This window comes from Onthophagus taurus, chromosome 3, assembly GCF_036711975.1.
Source record: "Onthophagus taurus isolate NC chromosome 3, IU_Otau_3.0, whole genome shotgun sequence".
NCBI lineage: Eukaryota > Metazoa > Arthropoda > Insecta > Coleoptera > Scarabaeidae > Onthophagus > Onthophagus taurus.
Genome location: NC_091968.1, coordinates 25191563 through 25210211, shown reverse-complemented (window position 1 = coordinate 25210211; position 18649 = coordinate 25191563). Strand labels below are relative to the sequence as shown.

At 28.7% G+C, this 18649-nt stretch overlaps 3 protein-coding genes across 3 annotated transcripts; 2 read left to right on the top strand and 1 right to left on the bottom strand.

Moving 5' to 3' along the window:
* Positions 1–2098: 2098 nt before the first annotated feature.
* Positions 2099–3655, bottom strand: LOC111423024 (RAS oncogene family member Rab39). Its single transcript, XM_023056277.2, has 2 exons — positions 3319–3655; positions 2099–3164 (listed from the first exon to the last, which is right to left on the bottom strand). Exons 1-2 carry the CDS (start codon positions 3424–3426, stop codon positions 2616–2618), a joined length of 657 nt encoding a protein of 218 aa, XP_022912045.1. The 5' UTR covers positions 3427–3655; the 3' UTR covers positions 2099–2615.
* A 5325-nt stretch (positions 3656–8980) lies between these two features.
* On the top strand, positions 8981–14308 carry LOC111423019 (solute carrier family 35 member F2-like). Its single transcript, XM_023056271.2, has 6 exons — positions 8981–9414; positions 9470–9773; positions 9826–10136; positions 10185–10389; positions 13759–13871; positions 13921–14308. Exons 1-6 carry the CDS (start codon positions 9338–9340, stop codon positions 14108–14110), a joined length of 1200 nt encoding a protein of 399 aa, XP_022912039.2. The 5' UTR covers positions 8981–9337; the 3' UTR covers positions 14111–14308.
* Positions 14309–14393: 85 nt separating this feature from the next.
* LOC111423026 (RAS oncogene family member Rab27) lies at positions 14394–15515 on the top strand. The gene is made up of 5 exons (XM_023056278.2): positions 14394–14750; positions 14803–14870; positions 14917–15031; positions 15081–15193; positions 15243–15515. Exons 1-5 carry the CDS (start codon positions 14607–14609, stop codon positions 15439–15441), a joined length of 639 nt encoding a protein of 212 aa, XP_022912046.1. The 5' UTR covers positions 14394–14606; the 3' UTR covers positions 15442–15515.
* Positions 15516–18649: the final 3134 nt, after the last annotated feature.

Sequence of the window (18649 nt, the reverse complement as noted above, 5' to 3'; positions counted from 1 at the left end):
TGCAAAAAATCTTGGCATTTCCTGTTTCATTGCATACCTAGTTTTCCTTGATTTCTGCAAATTTTGGGTTGAGCAAAATCTTTAATCAATGCAATTAAAACTGCAGCAAACTTCTCGCCATGTCTAAAGAAGCAAATTTTGCAAAAAATTACTTCTGCCATTTCTTATTTCATTACAATACTAATTTTCCACGAGTTTTTGCTAACTTCAGGTTCAGCAAAATCATTGATCAGTTTAAATTGATGTTTAAATTGAAATATTGCAAAAAATCTTTCTGGCATTTCTTACTTCATGAGAAAATTAGTTTTCCATAAGTTTTTGCAAATTTTGATTTGAGTAGAAGTTCCGAGTCTATTAATTTGAGCTGCATTGCATTCCTCTTTGCTTATAGCAGCAAGAGTCCAAAGATAACTATGTTCGTCATTTCCTATTTCTTTGGAAACCCAGATTTTCTTCAATTTTTGCAAATAATGGGCTGAATTTCTAATCAATTTTATTTAATCTCCATCATATATCTCGTTATCTATAGCAACAAATATAGAAAGACAACTACTTTTGTCAGTTCCTACTTTTTTATAAATTCACTTTCCTTCAATTTTTGCAAGTTTCAATATGAGCAGAATTTTCTATGAACTCTTTCATGTCTAGTGCTAGTTCTAGTGGCAGTTATAGATAGCGCTAGTTAGTATAAGATATTACTATGTTGTATATTTTTATTGAACTAAAACTAGAAAGAGAAACTAGAAAGAGAAAAAGATTTAATTTTATTATTATATTGGTAATCTTCATAAAATAACCTTTAAAGTGAGTCCAAAGTTCGAACTTTCAACTTTTAATTTTGACATATTTGTCAACTTCATAAAAAATCCTTTAAAATGAGTCCAAACTCGACATATTTAACTTTAATATTAATGGAGATACAATCACTTCCGGTTTGAAACGTCAATTTTGACATATTTGTCATCTTCATTAAAAAACCTTTAAAATGAGTCCAAACAAGACGCACTTATCTCAAAAAACAAAAAAGTTAGAATAAAAAACGTTAAATCCGAAGTTAGCAACAATGAAGATAGCAATTTAATTTTTAAATATTAATACCAACCTTAATTTTTTATTTTTTTTTTTTATAAAAATTGAGAATATGTCAAAATGACGTTGACATTTCAAACCGGAAGTTGCATATATCTCGAGTAATATTGGAATTAAACGTATCATGTTTGGACTCATTTTAAAGGACGTTTCATGGCGATTACAAATATGTCAAAATTGACGTTGACATTCTTAACCGGAAGTTGACCATAACTTCATTAATATTCGAGATAAATATGTCGTGTTTGTACTCATTTTAAAGGATATTTAATGAAGAATATAAATATGTCAAAATTGAGGTTGACATTTTAAATCTGAAGTTGGTTATCATATAATAGACAAATGGACAACTTCATGGCATTCTTTCATGATGTATTCTCTATTAAAGAAAACCTTTAAAATGAATCCAAACAAGACGTACTTATCTCAAAAAACAAAAAAGTTAGAATAAAAAATATTAAACCCGAAGTTAGCAACAATAAAGATAACAATTTAATTTTTAAATATTAATACAACCTTGATTTTTTATTTTTTTTAATTATATTTTTGTGACAAATATTAAGACATTTTATAAAAATTAAGAATACGTCAAAATGACATTGACATTTCAAACCGGAAGTTGCTTATATCTCGAGTAATATTGGAATTAAACGTATCATGTTTGGACTCATTTTAAAGGATTTTTCACTACGATTACAAATATGTCAAAATTGACGTTGACATTCTTAACCGGAAGTTGACCATAACTTCATTAATATTGAAGATAAATATGTCGTGTTTGTACTCATTTTAAAGGATTTTTAATGAAGATTATAAATATGTCAAAATTGAGGTTGACATTTTAAACCTGAAGTTGGTTATCATATAATAGAAGTTTTATAACTGAATTTTCCAAGTGTAATTTTACTTAAAACTGACCGAATTCTTTTTTCCGCTTCAATTTGAAAACATTTCCGAATTAAAGAATGGAGTATATAGTAACAGGTGAAATGTCAAATAATTTTAAAGATTATTTTGAAATTTTTATTTTTATAAAAATTCTAAAAAGGAAATATTATGCATCCTTTCTTAATTGCACACTTTTTATAAAGAAGACTAATTTGTAATAATTTTATACACATTTACCAGTGAAAATTTGGGTATTATAAAAATTTGGTTGTTTCTTAGGAACATTTTAAAACGAAAATTCATAAAATATAAACAATAAAATACTAAAAATGATTTGTAACTTATAAATTCGTCAGTGTTAATAATAATTGAAATTAGAAACTTCTGAGTTATGTGTCTCAATGGAAGTATCTAATTTTGGTTTTATTTCTAACGTAACTTAATAAATTGAATTAAAAGTCACTTAATTAAAGATACATATCATTTTTAGACAACGCACAATAAATATTATTTACAAGTTTCAATCAAATAAAACAATAAAAATGAATTGTACAAATTCTTTTGTAGCATTTAACTCCTAAATTAATTTTTTCACACACTTTATCCTTACCGCCTAGAAAAAAAATACTAAAAAACTACTAACAACATGATGTTTTAGCTGGTTCTGCTTCAACAAGATTAAAATCCATTCCATTAGGTCTTGCAAAACCCGTTTTAATCCCTTCCCAACCATCCTCTACTTTATATTCTCCACTTAAAATCCTATTATAAACCTCTTGTGTAACAGATCTAAAAGCTTCTTCCACATTTGATCCGTTTTTAGCGGACGTCTCCACGTGAAACATCCCATTTGCATCCGCGAAATTTTTTGCTTCCTCTTTAGATACGGCTCTTTGACCACCGTTACTGACTAGATCTAATTTACACCCGATAAGTGCAAAAACGGGTCGATGTGGTTCAATGTGACGTCTTGCTTCGGACATCCACACTGGGATGTGTTCGAAACTAGCACGATTACAAACATCATAAACTAAAAGGGCACCCACCGAGTTGCGATAATACGATTTTGTGATTGAACGAAATCTTTCTTGTCCGGCAGTGTCCCATAATTGTAATTTAATACGAGTACCATCTTTTACTTCGATTAAACGTGCGAAAAAGTCTACTCCAACAGTCGGGTCTGATAGCTAAAAATAAATGTTTTATGTAATCAAAATTGTAATAATTAATTTAATGATGTTTGTGTTGTTTATGTATTTTGGAATTTTAAATTAATATTTTATTTATAAAGTTAATCGTAGCAACAAAAACTTAATTGTTTATTGAATAACGCGAACTCACCTCCGCAAATTTGCCATCAGTAAAATACTTCAACAAAGAACTTTTTCCGACTGTGCTATCTCCAATTAAAATCAGACGAAATTGATAATCGAAAATTGGTTCAACCATTTTGCAATCAGCTTTACATATCAGAGAAAAAATGATTTTTTAGAAAAATGTTTCTTATTGACATCTCAACTGACAAGTTGACTCATTGTTTGGGTACAGAGGGCGCGTTCAACAATCAGCTGTTGTTTAGAACGAAACTTTAGATTACGATCGAGGTCTTTTATTGCAACTTTCACCTACGCCTTAACTATTTGAGTTTCGCGTATTTCAAGTTTTGAATAATTACTGCGCAATTGGTGCGCATACTTCGATAAGGTTCGTTAAATCATAATTTTATTTTTATTATAGGTCGGTAAAAAAGAAAACCACTGTTTCGTTAGATTATAACCTATCTTTATTTTATGTCGATAAAGTCCATTAAGTAAACATCACTTAAAAAGCAATATACAAAAATATAAAAAAATTAAAATTAATAAATATTAAAATATAAAGCGAAATATTAAGTTATAATTATATTATTGTTAGGTTATCATGACTCGGTTACCATGGTGATTAAGATCAAAATATTGCAGGTGCTTGTCAAAATTGAAATTGAATTTAACTTTTTTTATAAGGAAAAAGTCTTATTTAATTGGTTTAAAAGGCTGTATTTAACTCAAAATTGGTACATCTAGGGTATTATAAACAAGGTAAGTGGATTAAATAAAAAAAGAAAATTTAATTAATTTCTCTTAATTAGAATCGACTTAAATTAATTACAATTAACGAATTTGTTATGAATGCGAAATAATCGTAAAGAATTCGAATTGTTAATTGATAAAAAATCGGAATAAAATTTTATTATTTTAAGGTTATCCAACATGACTTGGTTACCATGGTGATTAAGATCCAAATATTGCAGTTGCTTGTCAAAATTGACGTTGAATTTAATAAAAAATACATAATTATTTGGATTTAAAGGTTGTGTTTAATTCAAAATGAGTAAATGGATGAAATTATAAGCAAGGTAAGTGGATTAAATCATTACATCAACTAAAATGTACAAGAATTTAGGGTTAAATAATAATTAAAACTAGAACTAACACTAGACCTAGAACTAGAAAGTTTTAGGTTTAGCCGGGCGTCTTAGACAAGAACTTAGAAAAGTCAACTTATCAACTTCATAAAAAATTCTTTAAAATGAGTCCAAACTCGACATATTTAACTTTAATATTAATGGAATTACAATCACTTCCAGTTTGAAACGTCAACGTCAATTTTGACATTTTTGTCATATTCATTAAAAAACCTTTAAAATGAGTCCAAAGATGACGCACTTATCTCAAAAAATAAAACAGTTAGAATAATAAACATTAAACCTGAAGTTAGCAACAATGAAGATAGCAATTTAATAATTTCTTAATTAAAATTAAGAATATGTCAAAATGACGTTGACATTTCAAACCGGAAGTTGCTTATATCTCGAGTAATATTGGAATTAAACTTATCATGTTTGGACTCATTTTAAAGAATTTTTCGCGACGATTACAAATATGTCAAAATTGACGTTGATATTCTTAATGTACTGAAGACGCACGGCTAAACCCGAAAGTTTCTAGTTCTAGGTCTAGTGTTAGTTCTAGTTTTAGTTCAATAAAAATATACAACATAGATTTAAACTGCATACTATGTATAACAGTACATAGTTATACATAGTTATTAGTTAAAAGCAACATGCTAAAAATTCAACATTTTCTAATTTTACATAAGACTACTTTTTCTCTTATGTTTCTCAATGTTCTGCCACGAACAAGTTTCCATTCGCTGCCTAATCTATTAAAGTGTTTGCACTATTTAATATATCATCAATATTGAGCGGTATTGGATCCTCTCTACTAGTGCTGTCTTGGCTGTTATTATTGTCTAGAAGAACATCTTCGTCAGTAATTAACTTATCGGAACGTTTATTTGCTCCTATAGCCCAATCATATATTTCATTATCGTCCAACACTGTCTCATGTTGTCCTGATCATGAAAATCATCGTCCATCGAATCAGCCGTAGATGTTTTCAACCACTCAGGATAACGGATTGTTTAGTATCAGTCCATGATGCCGATATTAAAAACACAACATCTTTCAGTAACAATTTTTTGAATTTACTGCCAATGTCTCCATTCATCGCCAACAAAGTACACAGTAGCTTTCTTCTGTATGTCGATTTCATTGATCTAATTATTCCTTGATATAAAGGCTGTAAGATTGTTGTAGTATTTGGTGGAAAGAAGAGAACTGTAAAGTTTCCATCCACCAATGTCAGCTCTTCTACAGTTTCGTGGCCATTCTTTAATGCGTTTTTCGAAAATTTATAGTAAACATCGGCATTTTTAACAGGAATTTTTGGCTTTTCCAATAATTAATAGTGGAAGTTTATGGTTACCAGTTGCATTAAGACTTGGTATAATTGTTATCCTTTCTTTTGAATTTTTTCTACCTGGAGTCCTTTCTTCATCTTTCATCACCAATGTTTAATAGTTTAAATTCTTATAAACTAATCCTGTCTCATCGGTATTATAAGTTTGTTGAAGATGTAAATTTAGAAGATTTATTTTTTTCACGAAAACTTTCAATGAACCCAGGAACAGCTGAATGGTTTGCGGAAAGTTTTTCTTCGCTAATTATTAATAATCTTATGACGTCTTTTAAATTTTTTTATCCAACCTAGATTGGCTTGAAATTTTATGCTTCAATTAAAAGTTTTATGAAATTTGATAACTTTCATTCCTAAATTATCGTCAGTAATAGTGTTATTCTTAATTCTTTCATTTAAAAACTAAGTATATAACCATCTTTCAATATCCGGAACCAGTACTATTTTTAATTTTTATTCAATCCTAGGTCAATCCTATACAATTCTGGTCCTCCAGCTTGGGAGTTAAGGCACAGCACCAGCAACCCAATACTTGTAAAAGAAAAATTATTTAAAGCTTCCAATATTTTCAACAATCCTTGCAATTTGATGGATAAATGGTAATCGAAATTGGTACGAAGACGGACTTTTAGATTGGTAATATGGAATACACAGAGTATAACACAAAAACAAATAGAGATGATAGACTGACCGAAAGGCACTGAGGAACTAGAACACTATTTTTGTATTTGGTCAGATGTCCATAAATCAAAAAGAGCCGCAAAAGGAGTTGCTGTCCTGATTAATAAAAACCAAATAAAATGCATAAAACATGTTCAATTGTCTCCTCGTTCTCCGCACATAGTCAGAATTCAACATCGTCGGCTAGACCCAACAAATTGATGTATGTCTTTAATCGGCAGTGTCCAATAAAACTGAACTTTAATGCTGCTACGAGTAAGTCCTAAAATATTCCCGGGTTTCATAGTGGTGGTATAAATAACTTAACTTGTCTCATTCCAGAAGAACCCTTCAGCCCACAGTCCAATCCTATGTTTGGCCATCACAAATGATATATCAATTGCTGGCTCTGACCCTACAAACTCTTTAGCTCTGCCCTCTCGTGCTAGCTCATCTGCTTCATTGCTAGCAACCCCAGAATGACCTGGGACCCAGATAAGAGAAACTTTATTATCACAACTCAGTGTGTTTAAAGTTCTTTTACCAGATCATTAACCAGAGCCACCTGGAGAGCGGCTTGACTGTCTGAGAAAAATCGTACTGTCATTTCTCTCAAGAGATCAAGGATTTTAATACCTATGTCAATAGCAAATACGAGGCTGTAAGCGTGAATAATCCGAAGTGTCTGGCTCCTGCCCCGACCCATTCTGGCGTTTTTGATTCATCTGTGAATATGCAAATATCTGCCTGAATCAAAGAGTTTTCATTTTCGATCCAGGACTGCCGTTCAGGTCGTACAATCTGACATCGAGCATTAATCATTGATAGTGATCCCGCTAAATCTGATGGCATTGATAGCACAATATCAGTGCTTATAGTGTCTTCCGCGGTAGGACATGTCGGAGCAGTTTTGAGCATATTGCTTAAACATATAGATGGTAGTTCTAGCCACTTTCTCTATATGCAAATGCAAATGAGATAGGAGAAGCAGAACATTCATTGCAGGGGTTGGCTTTGTGCTTATCGCACTAGAGATTTCCTGATAACTGAAGTCTGTCGGATTTTCCTATACCAGGCTGCTGCTCCGCATGTGATCATTGGTCACATAGAGCTAGTACAAAGACTACGACAAATCCACAAGGATGTGTAAAACTCCAAAGTTCTAAATTAATCATACTTATGAATGATTTTCTAACAGCAAACTGACTTTTAAAACCAAGTTTTTAATATAATTTCGCCCCAAACCACTTACGGTAAGATCCTTAGGGATTTGACGACGTAGGAATGAATGATTTCTTCTTGTTAGTTTCGATCGATTTACATTTCGTAGTGCTTTGTTAACTTTACCTATCTTCTTTTAATTCCGCACTACGTATTGTGTAGTAGAGGTGCTGCGCTTCATTATTTTTATGATTTTAAGTAAAGATTTTCATTTTATATGAAATATCACTTTCTACCCACTTCGAATTTTCTTATTTTTTGAAACAACCAATGCTTAAAATCTTGTATAACTGCAATTATCTACACAAAAATACAATCTTGCGACCTGTTCGAATACGATTTTTGCTGTCAACTGTTAATAAAATGCTTTTTCTCGCACAATTATCGAACTGTATATATAACCAAAACATCCACTTTTCCTTTTACTCTTCTTAAGTGAAATAAATCATCAAAAATATTTGAAATTTCTATTATCATTCTTGTGTAATTCGTGATTTTCTAATTTTTCGGTGTAAATACGGATTTTGACATTATAAATTTGACATTTGACAACCAACTTGAAATTGCATCTTAATTCAGAACTACCAACCTTTAATTTTAATTTAATTTAAATAACACCGACGGATTTCTAAATTACAAATAATTTTTTAATTTAATTTGATGATTTTTATCTTATTATTTCATTATTTATATTTTATAACTTTTCGTTTTAAAATTTTTAAAAAAAAAAATCTAAATCTATCATTTTCCCCGTTACTATGGGAACGAGACAGCTTTAATCGACTTAAATTTCGAGGTGCTTTGTTAACTTTATTAGATTTTGAAGTTTTTTGAAAAAACCATTCCTTAACAATCAAAATGGGAACAAAACACAATTAAAAATCTTTTATAACAGCAGTTATTTACACAAAAATACAATCTTGCGACCTGTTCGAATACGATTTTTGCTGTCAACTGTTAATAAAATGCTTTTTTTCGCACAATTATCGAACTGTTTATGTAACCAAGACATCCACTTTTCCTTTTACTCTTCTTAAGTGGAATAAATCATCAAAAATATTTGAAATTTCTATTATCATTCTTGTGTAATTCGTGATTTTCTAATTTTTCGGTGTAAATACGGATTTTGACATTTTAAATTTGACATTTGACAACTAACTTGAAATTGCATCTTAATTCAGAACTACCAACCTTTAATTTAATTTTAATTTAAATAACACCAACGGATTTTTAAATTACAATTAATTTTTTAATTTAATTTGATGATTTTTAATTTATTCATTTTATTTTATTATTCATTTTATTTCATTATTTATATTTTATAATATCATTTTTGTATAATTCGTGATTTTCTAATTTTTCGGTGTGAATACGGACTTTGACATTATAAATTTGACATTTGACAACCAACTTGAAATTGCATCTTAATTCAGAACTACCAACCTTTAATTTAATTTTAATTTATATAACAATTATTTTTTAATTTAATTTGATGATTTTTAATTTATTATTTCATTATTTACATTTTATAACTTTTCGTTTTAAAATTTTCCTAATAAAAAATTCTAAATCTGTATCATTTTCCCCGTTACTATGGAAACGAGACATGCGCTGATAACCTTAAAATAGGGGTTGTGCCCCACCCCTTCGCCTTTTTTCAATAACACGCGAAATGTGACGAAATGCAAGAAAAAACTATGGAAAATGGAAATGATTTTTGTAATAAAATAGGTAACCAATTAGCGGAATTAGGAAAATGGTAAAAAATCGTTATAATTTTTTCATGATTTTAACTCAAAAATTTTTTTTTGTAGGAAAGTGTGGCAAAATATCATTTTGGGTCAAATTCTATCACTTTTATTGGTCATTTCCAACACAATTCTTCATCACGTTAACACCCCCCCGATTAATGTTTTACCAACAGGTCAAAATTTCCCACATTACATGTTTTTATGTTCGGTTTATACAAGTTGGTTGGCATTTCGTAGAGGCGATCACGGATTAATCTCAATTATAAAAGCTCGTGGATGGAGATATTTACTTTTATGTTTAATTGACGTCCAAGCAAACACTTTATTAAGTACAGCTCATCAATTTACAACATTAACTTGCGTTCAAGTAAGTTTGTAAAAAAAATAATCCTAAATAAACATCGTTAATTTTTTTATAGTTATTGGGCTGCGTTGCAATTCCTGTAGCTTTAGCACTAAGTTGTTTGGTACTTGGAGTAAGATTCCGAATGGTACATATAATCGCAGTTTCGATTTGTCTTATTGGTGTTGGAGGTTTAGTTTTGGCTAATATCGATGATAAAAAAATGGATGGAAAGAACCAATTAGTCGGGGATATGTTGTGTTTAGGTGGAGCGGTTTTATTCGCCATAGTAACTGTTCTTCAAGAATTATCGGTTAAAAATACGGATGTTGTTGAGTATTTGGGTTTGTTGGGGTTATTTGGGAGTGTTGTGAGTGGAATACAAATGTAAGTTTAACAAATTTAAATTATTTTTGATTAATTTGATTTTTTTAGGTTGTTATTAGAAAAACAAACCATCTTAAACACATCTTGGTCTGACGCGAGTGTCTTATTAGGGACCTTAACGTTGTGTCAATTTATTTATTGCACTCTTTCGTCCATATTTTTACTTTACATGGGTAACACAGCGCTGCATCTATCGTTATTAACCGGAAATTATTACACACTCATGATAGGAATGTTGTTATTTAATTATAAAGTAATTTTTGATTTTTACTGCTTAATACTATTTCTATTGACACTTCACGAAATACTTATTCCTACCGCGACTGGTCAAATTACCGGCTTTTAACACAACCACTATATTCTAAACTATAAGTAAATAATAATCAATTTTATGTAATGTCATGTTGTCACTTTTCAGTTTCGCCAATTTTGGTTATTATGACAATTTTCGTTTTTTTAAACAGAAACAACCACTGATTATTCGCTTATTAAATTTGTTATTTTTTTCTGATTACAAAAATATGCGGTTATATAGGTTTATTTCTTATTGTTTTAGAATAAAGCTAAAAATAAACTTTTCTTGTGTCATAAAAGAAATTAAATTTACAGTTTCCTGTAAATTACGATAAATTATTCTGCTAAAAATTTATATAAAATTTACTTTATTTTCTAATATGTAACATATTAAACTTTTCGTAATCCATCTTAAAAACAGGATTTTTAATTTGACACTTCAGAAAATTTTTGAATACAAACAAATGTTGCTATAATTTGTTAAGTCATTTAATAATAATATTAAATATTAATAAAAAATGTGAAATAATGCAATCTATTCCAACTTTTGTGTAAAACAAATATAAATTAAACAGTTCAACAAATGTATTTATTCTAAATATCAAAAATATGATATCTTAAATTTTAGTTATAATTTACAGAAAACTGTAAATTTAATTTCTTTGATGACCCAAAAAAAAATTTATTTTTAGCTTTATTCTAAAACAATAAGAAATAATTTAACCCCATATTTTTGTAATCAGAAAAAAATAACAAATATAATGTCTTAGTTATAATACTCCACCTATAATAATAACCAAGATTCGGACATCGAATTTGAACCATTCTGTACAGTGTGTTAATTAATTATCGTACCCGTTAAAGTATGCAACCAATATCACAGATTGGTGTTGCATCGCGACGAAAGTTCCTAAAAACGATGGTGATAATTCATTAACTTTAAAAGCCGTTTAAAATATATTTAGATATATTTTAATAATTAAAAAAAGGTTTAACTTTCTGTTCTTTTATTTAAAATAATTTTTAAATTCTAGTGGCAGTGATAGGTGGATTCTGTGTTGTATATTCTTTTGAACTAAAACTAGAACGAGAATTAGAAACATTCGTGTTTATGCGTGAAAAAAACTTTCAGTTGTCAATATCAACTTTAATTTTATTATTATATTCGTAATCTTCATAAAATAACCTTTAAAGTGAGTCCAAACTTGACGCATTTATCTCATAAAACCAAAAAGTTCGAACTTTCAACTTTTAATTTTGACATATTTGTCAACTACATAAAAAATCCTTTAAAATGAGACCAAACTCGACATATTTAACTTTAATATTAATGGAGATACAATCACTTCCGGTTTGAAACGTCAACGTCAATTTTGACATATTAGTCATCTTCATTAAAAAACCTTTAAAATGAGTCCAAACAAGACGTACTTATCTTAAAAAACAAAAAAGTTAGAATAAAAAACATTAAACCCGAAGTTAGCAACAATGAAGATAACAATTTAATTTTTAAATATTACTACCAACCTTAATTTTTTATTTTTTTTCATTATATTTCTGTTTTTGTGGCAAATATTAAGACATTTTATAAAAATTAAGAATATGTCAAAATAACGTTGACATTTCAAACCGGAAGTTGCTTATATCTGGAGTAATATTGGAATTAAACGTATCATGTTTGGACTCATTTTAAAGGATTTTTCACGACAATTACAAATATGTCAAAATTGACGTTGACATTCTTAACCGGAAGTTGACCATAACTTCATTAATATTGAAGATAAATATGTCGTGTTTGTACTCATTTTAAAGAATTTTTAATGAAGATTAGAAATATGTCAAAATTGAGGTTGACATTTTAAACCTGAAGTTAGTTATCATATAATGGACAACTTCATGGTGTTCTTTCATGATGCATTTTTTATTAAAAAAACCTTTAAAATGAGTCCAAACAAGACGCGCTTATCTCAAGAAACAAAAGAAACATTAAACCCGAAGTTAGCAACAATGAAGATAGCAATTTAATTTTTATATATTAATACCAACCTTAATTTTTTATTTTTTTTTCATTATTTTGTGGAAAATATTAAGACATTTTATAAAAATTAAGAATACGTCAAAATGACATTGACATTTCAAACCGGAAGTTGCTTATATCTCTAGTAATATTGGAATTAAACGTATCATGTTTGGACTCATTTTAAAGGACTTTTCATGACGATTACAAATATGTCAAAATTGACGTTGACATTCTTAACCGGAAGTTGACCATAATTTCATTAATATTGGAGATAAATATATCATGTTTGTACTCATTTTAAAGGATTTTTAATGAAGATTATAAATATGTCAAAACTGAGGTTGACATTTTAAACCTGAAGTTAGTTATCATATAACAGAAGTTTTGTAGCTGAAGTCAATCTAGTGTTAGTCACTTTTCCGCACTTTCTTCTTATTTTTAACGTGTTTTTTGGGTCATTAAAAAAAAATCGTCGATTTTTAAGTCACATGATGAATATATCTTTCGCTATAGAGCATCTTTGGATTGAACTTATTGACTTTCTTGTTTCCATGGTGTTGCTTATCGACTTCATGGAGGTTTGGGTGAATTTCTCTCGCGTTTTGAAGATGTCCTATCCTATCTTGCTCCATATTCTGAGGAACTTGTCTGCTTAGGTGATTTCAACATCAATGGCTTAGATGTTGATGGCTTTTATGGTAATCGATTTATTCCTATCTTTGAGCAGTTTAGTTTTCACATTATCATTTGAAATACGTCCAAATCCTGTTAAGAGTATTACTTATACAGATTTTAAGGATTTCAACTCGGAAGCTTTTTTCTGTTCCAATCTAAAGCATTGCAAAACCCACATGTATGCTGATGATACTCAAATATACCTCGGTTTTGATGGGAGAGACTTAGGTATATCCGAATTTCGAATTAATTCTGATCTTGAATTATTGCTTTAGAACGCCAGGCGCCATTGTTTATCTATAAATGCATTAAAGTCCCAAACTTTCGTATTTAAAGCAAATTTATCGATTTGTAAAAGTTGTATTCGTTGATTTCTGTTGTTGAATCGAATAAACCTCATAATTTCCGTAAAGTTATTTCTGCTCAGCATTTTTTTCACCCACTTTTTGTTCCAGCATTTTTTCGAGGTGTGATTTTATTTATTTATATAGTAAATGATTAGCCAATAACCACAGAGAGAACTATAAACATTTGTTCAAAGAAAATTGTAATCGCAATATCAAAACCGTTCAATTGACTAGTCTTGGTAGGAATAAAAAGTGTTAATTCTCACTAAGTAATCTTTTCTTTTAGTTACACGCATTATATTTCTTATCGTTCGTTCTAACAATGACTGGAGTTTTTATTTATTCGATAAGACAAACACCCATCGGATCTCATTCGAGGAGATACACCCAAAATAATCGGTAAGTTCGCTTCGTATCAAAATTTAACCAATTAATTTTATCGTTTCAGTTCTGAATGTCAAATTAGAGAGCATATAATATCGACAAGTCCTGAAAATACGAGCGAAATGGTCTCGACGTTTAGCACGATGAATAGCGGCGATACATTTCCGTTAAGTTTAAGCACAAATACAACTTTTACGTCGTTTTATGGGAGCCACGATGTTCTCAATAATAGTTACATAACCACGACCACATAAAAGAATCAAAACGCACTTAATGATAACAACTTTTGGACTTTTCTATAAATCTAAACGTTTCCTTGCAGCAATAAAAGTGATTATTTAATAAATGACTGACTTGAAATACAAGAAATTTTTACATCGAACATTTCAATAACAAATTTTATCGGCACTATATTATTATAACAATTAAAAATAAATTTAATCAAAAAATTATTTAGTTTTAATTTAGTGCCACCTATTGGGTGAAATAAAATTTATCGGTATTACAGTTTCCTTTAAATTTTTTTTTTGATACAGACAGGTGGTCTCAAAAGCAACAAGTTGTCAATAATAATCTAACTGGGAAGTCCTTGAAAAGCTCCTGAAAGCTGGACGGGCGTTTCAGGTCCCGGACGCGAATTAAAACAATGGTGCCAATGTCATGAGTTTGATATCTGAGTCGCGATAAGCTTCCATTTTTAGTATAACACCTTATCCATTACCAGTTAAAGCTAATTTCGACTAAATCGCCATGGATTACGATTATTTAATCAAATTTTTAGCGCTCGGCGATTCGGGAGTTGGAAAAACGAGCTTTTTGTATCAATACACCGATGGTGTTTTTAATGCAAGATTTATTTCAACGGTCGGAATTGATTTTAAAGAGAAAAGAATGGTGAGAAATTTAAATTTTATTTTGAAATAATTTTTAAATCTTTTCCATTAAGCTTTATCAATCGAAAGGACGAACCCATAGGGTTCATTTACAACTTTGGGACACAGCAGGACAAGAAAGGTAATAGCTCAATAAATAATTTTTAAATTTAATATTATTTTTTTAGATTTCGAAGCTTAACAACAGCTTTTTATAGAGACGCAATGGGTTTTATATTAATCTTTGATTTAACCAGCGAACAAAGCTTTTTAGAAATAAGAAATTGGGTCGAACAACTCAAAGTAAAACCATTTTAGATTAAAAAAAAATTTTTTTGATTAATTTTTTTAGTTACACGCATATTGTGACGCCCCTGATGTGATTTTATGCGGAAATAAAGCCGATTTAGAGGATAGGAGGGTAATCCCAGAATGGAAAGCGAGAGAAGTTGCCGAAAAACACAAGTTTGTTTATATAAAAAGCTTCTTTATAACGCTAATTTTGCTTTTATAGTTTAATTTATTTAGAAACTAGCGCAGCTACAGGTCAAAACGTTTCGAGAGCCGTTGAAACCCTTTTAGAACGAGTTATGATAAGAATGGAATCGGCTGTGGATATGGCAATGCTTCCAGGTCGGCGAGGAAGACCTCGAGATCCAAATGATCCCGATTTAAATCTTTCTCAACATTCCCAACAATGCGCATGTCGATAAATAGATATATGTTTCGAAATCAAATATTTAATTTATTAATGTTATTAAAAATAAAGTAATATCTTTGAATGTTAAAAAAATTTCTTAGTTGGTTACTTCCTTAGTTAGTTTACAGTTATATAATTCATAGGTTGGTAGCACTGAGATCACAATTTTGAGTTAGTTGCCAAATGTCAAACTTTAATTTCTTTTTATTTTGATTTATTTTGTTGATTTTTGAACGGTTTTCAAGATTATAAACAGTTTATTATTAATTATATGTGTTAATATAATTAATAATAAAGTGAGTGAAGGAAGAAGAACAAATAGCGAAATTGTAGGCAGATTTTAAGAAGATAAAAATGATAAACATCAAAATTGTTGATTTTCGAAAATTAACTCAATCATAACTCAAAAACTAAAAGCGATGGGGAAATACTTTTTATACATAAAACCTTAATAATGGACCATAAAGACTAGATTCATAAAAAGATTGAACCCAATTATTACCATTTTTTATTTATAAGCTCTAAATCGATTAAACATCAAAATTGTTGATTTTCGAAAATTAACTCAATCATAACTCATAAAATAAAATCGATGGGGAAATATTTTTTATACATAAAACCTTGGTAATGAACCATAAAGACAATCCATAAAAAGATTGAACCCAATTATTACCTTTATTTATTTATAAGTTCTAAATCGATAAAACATCAAAATTGTTGATTTTCGAAAATTTACTCAATCATAACTCATAAAATAAAAGCGATGGGGAAATATTTTTTAAACATAAAACCTTAGTAATGAACCATAAAGACTAAATCCATAAAAAGATTGAACCCAATTATTACCATTTTTTATTTATAAGTTCTAAATCGATAAAACATCAAAATTGTTGATTTTCGAAAATTAACTCAATCATAACTCAAAAATTAAAAGCGATGGGGAAAAACTTTTTATACATAAAACCTTGGTAATGAACCATAAACACTAAATCCATAAAAAGATTGAACCCAATTATTACTATTTTTTATTTATAAGCTCTAAATCGATTAAACATCAAAATTGTTGATTTTCGAAAATTAACTCAATCATAACTCATAAAATAAAAGCGATGGGGAAAAACTTTTTATACATAAAACCTTAGTAATGGACCATAAAGACTAGATTCATAAAAAGATTGAACCCAATTATTACCATTTTTTATTTATAAGCTCTAAATCGATTAAACATCAAAATTGTTGATTTTCGAAAATTGTCTCAATTATAACTCAAAAACTAAAAGCGATGGAGAAAAACTTTTTATACATAAAACGTTAGTAATGGACCATAAAGACTAGATCCATAAAAAGATTGAACTTAATTATTACCATTTTTTATTTATGAGCTCTAAATCGATTAAACATCAAAATTGTTGATTTTCGAAAATTAACTCAATCATAACTCATAAAATAAAAGCGATGGGGAAAAACTTTTTATACATAAAACCTTAGTAATGGACCATAAAGACTAGATCCATAACAAGATTGAACCCAATTATTACCATTTTTTATTTATAACCTCTAAATCGATTAAACATCAAAATTTTCGAAAATTAACTCAATCATAACTCATAAAATAAAAGCGATGGGGAAATATTTTTTAAACATAAAACCTTAGTAATGGACCATAAAGACTAGATCCATAAAAAGATTGAACCCAATTATTACCATTTTTTATTTATAAGTTCTAAATCGATAAAACATCAAAATTGTTGATTTTCGAAAATTAACTCAATCATAACTCAAAAATTAAAAGCGATGGGGAAAAACTTTTTATACATAAAACCTTGGTAATGAACCATAAACACTAAATCCATAAAAAGATTGAACCCAATTATTACTATTTTTTATTTATAAGCTCTAAATCGATTAAACATCAAAATTGTTGATTTTCGAAAATTAACTCAATCATAACTCATAAAATAAAAGCGATGGGGAAAAACTTTTTATACATAAAACCTTAATAATGGACCATAAAGACTAGATCCATAAAAAGATTGAACCCAATTATTACCATTTTTTATTTATAAGCTCTAAATCGATTAAACATCAAAATTGTTGATTTTCGAAAATTGTCTCAATTATAACTCAAAAACTAAAAGCGATGGAGAAAAACTTTTTATACATAAAACGTTAGTAATGGACCATAAAGACTAGATCCATAAAAAGATTGAACTTAATTATTACCATTTTTTATTTATGAGCTCTAAATCGATTAAACATCAAAATTGTTGATTTTCGAAAATTAACTCAATCATAACTCATAAAATAAAAGCGATGGGGAAAAACTTTTTATACATAAAACCTTAGTAATGGACCATAAAGACTAGATCCATAACAAGATTGAACCCAATTATTACCATTTTTTATTTATAACCTCTAAATCGATTAAACATCAAAATTTTCGAAAATTAACTCAATCATAACTCATAAAATAAAAGCGATGGGGAAATATTTTTTAAACATAAAACCTTAGTAATGGACCATAAAGACTAGATCCATAAAAAGATTGAACCCAATTATTACCATTTTTTATTTATAAGTTCTAAATCGATAAAACATCAAAATTGTTGATTTTCGAAAATTAACTCAATCATAACTCAAAAATTAAAAGCGATGGGGAAAAACTTTTTATACATAAAACCTTGGTAATGAACCATAAACACTAAATCCATAAAAAGATTGAACCCAATTATTACTATTTTTTATTTATAAGCTCTAAATCGATTAAACATCAAAATTGTTGATTTTCGAAAATTAACTCAATCATAACTCATAAAATAAAAGCGATGGGGAAAAACTTTTTATACATAAAACCTTAATAATGGACCATAAAGACTAGATCCATAAAAAGATTGAACCCAATTATTACCATTTTTTATTTATAAGCTCTAAATCGATTAAACATCAAAATTGTTGATTTTCGAAAATTAACTCAATCATAACTCAAAAATTAAAAGCGATGGGGAAAAACTTTTTATACATAAAACCTTGGTAATGAACCATAAACACTAAATCCATAAAAAGATTGAACCCAATTATTACTATTTTTTATTTATAAGCTCTAAATCGATTAAACATCAAAATTGTTGATTTTCGAAAATTAACTCAATCATAACTCATAAAATAAAAGCGATGGGGAAAAACTTTTTATACATAAAACCTTAGTAATGGACCATAAAGAC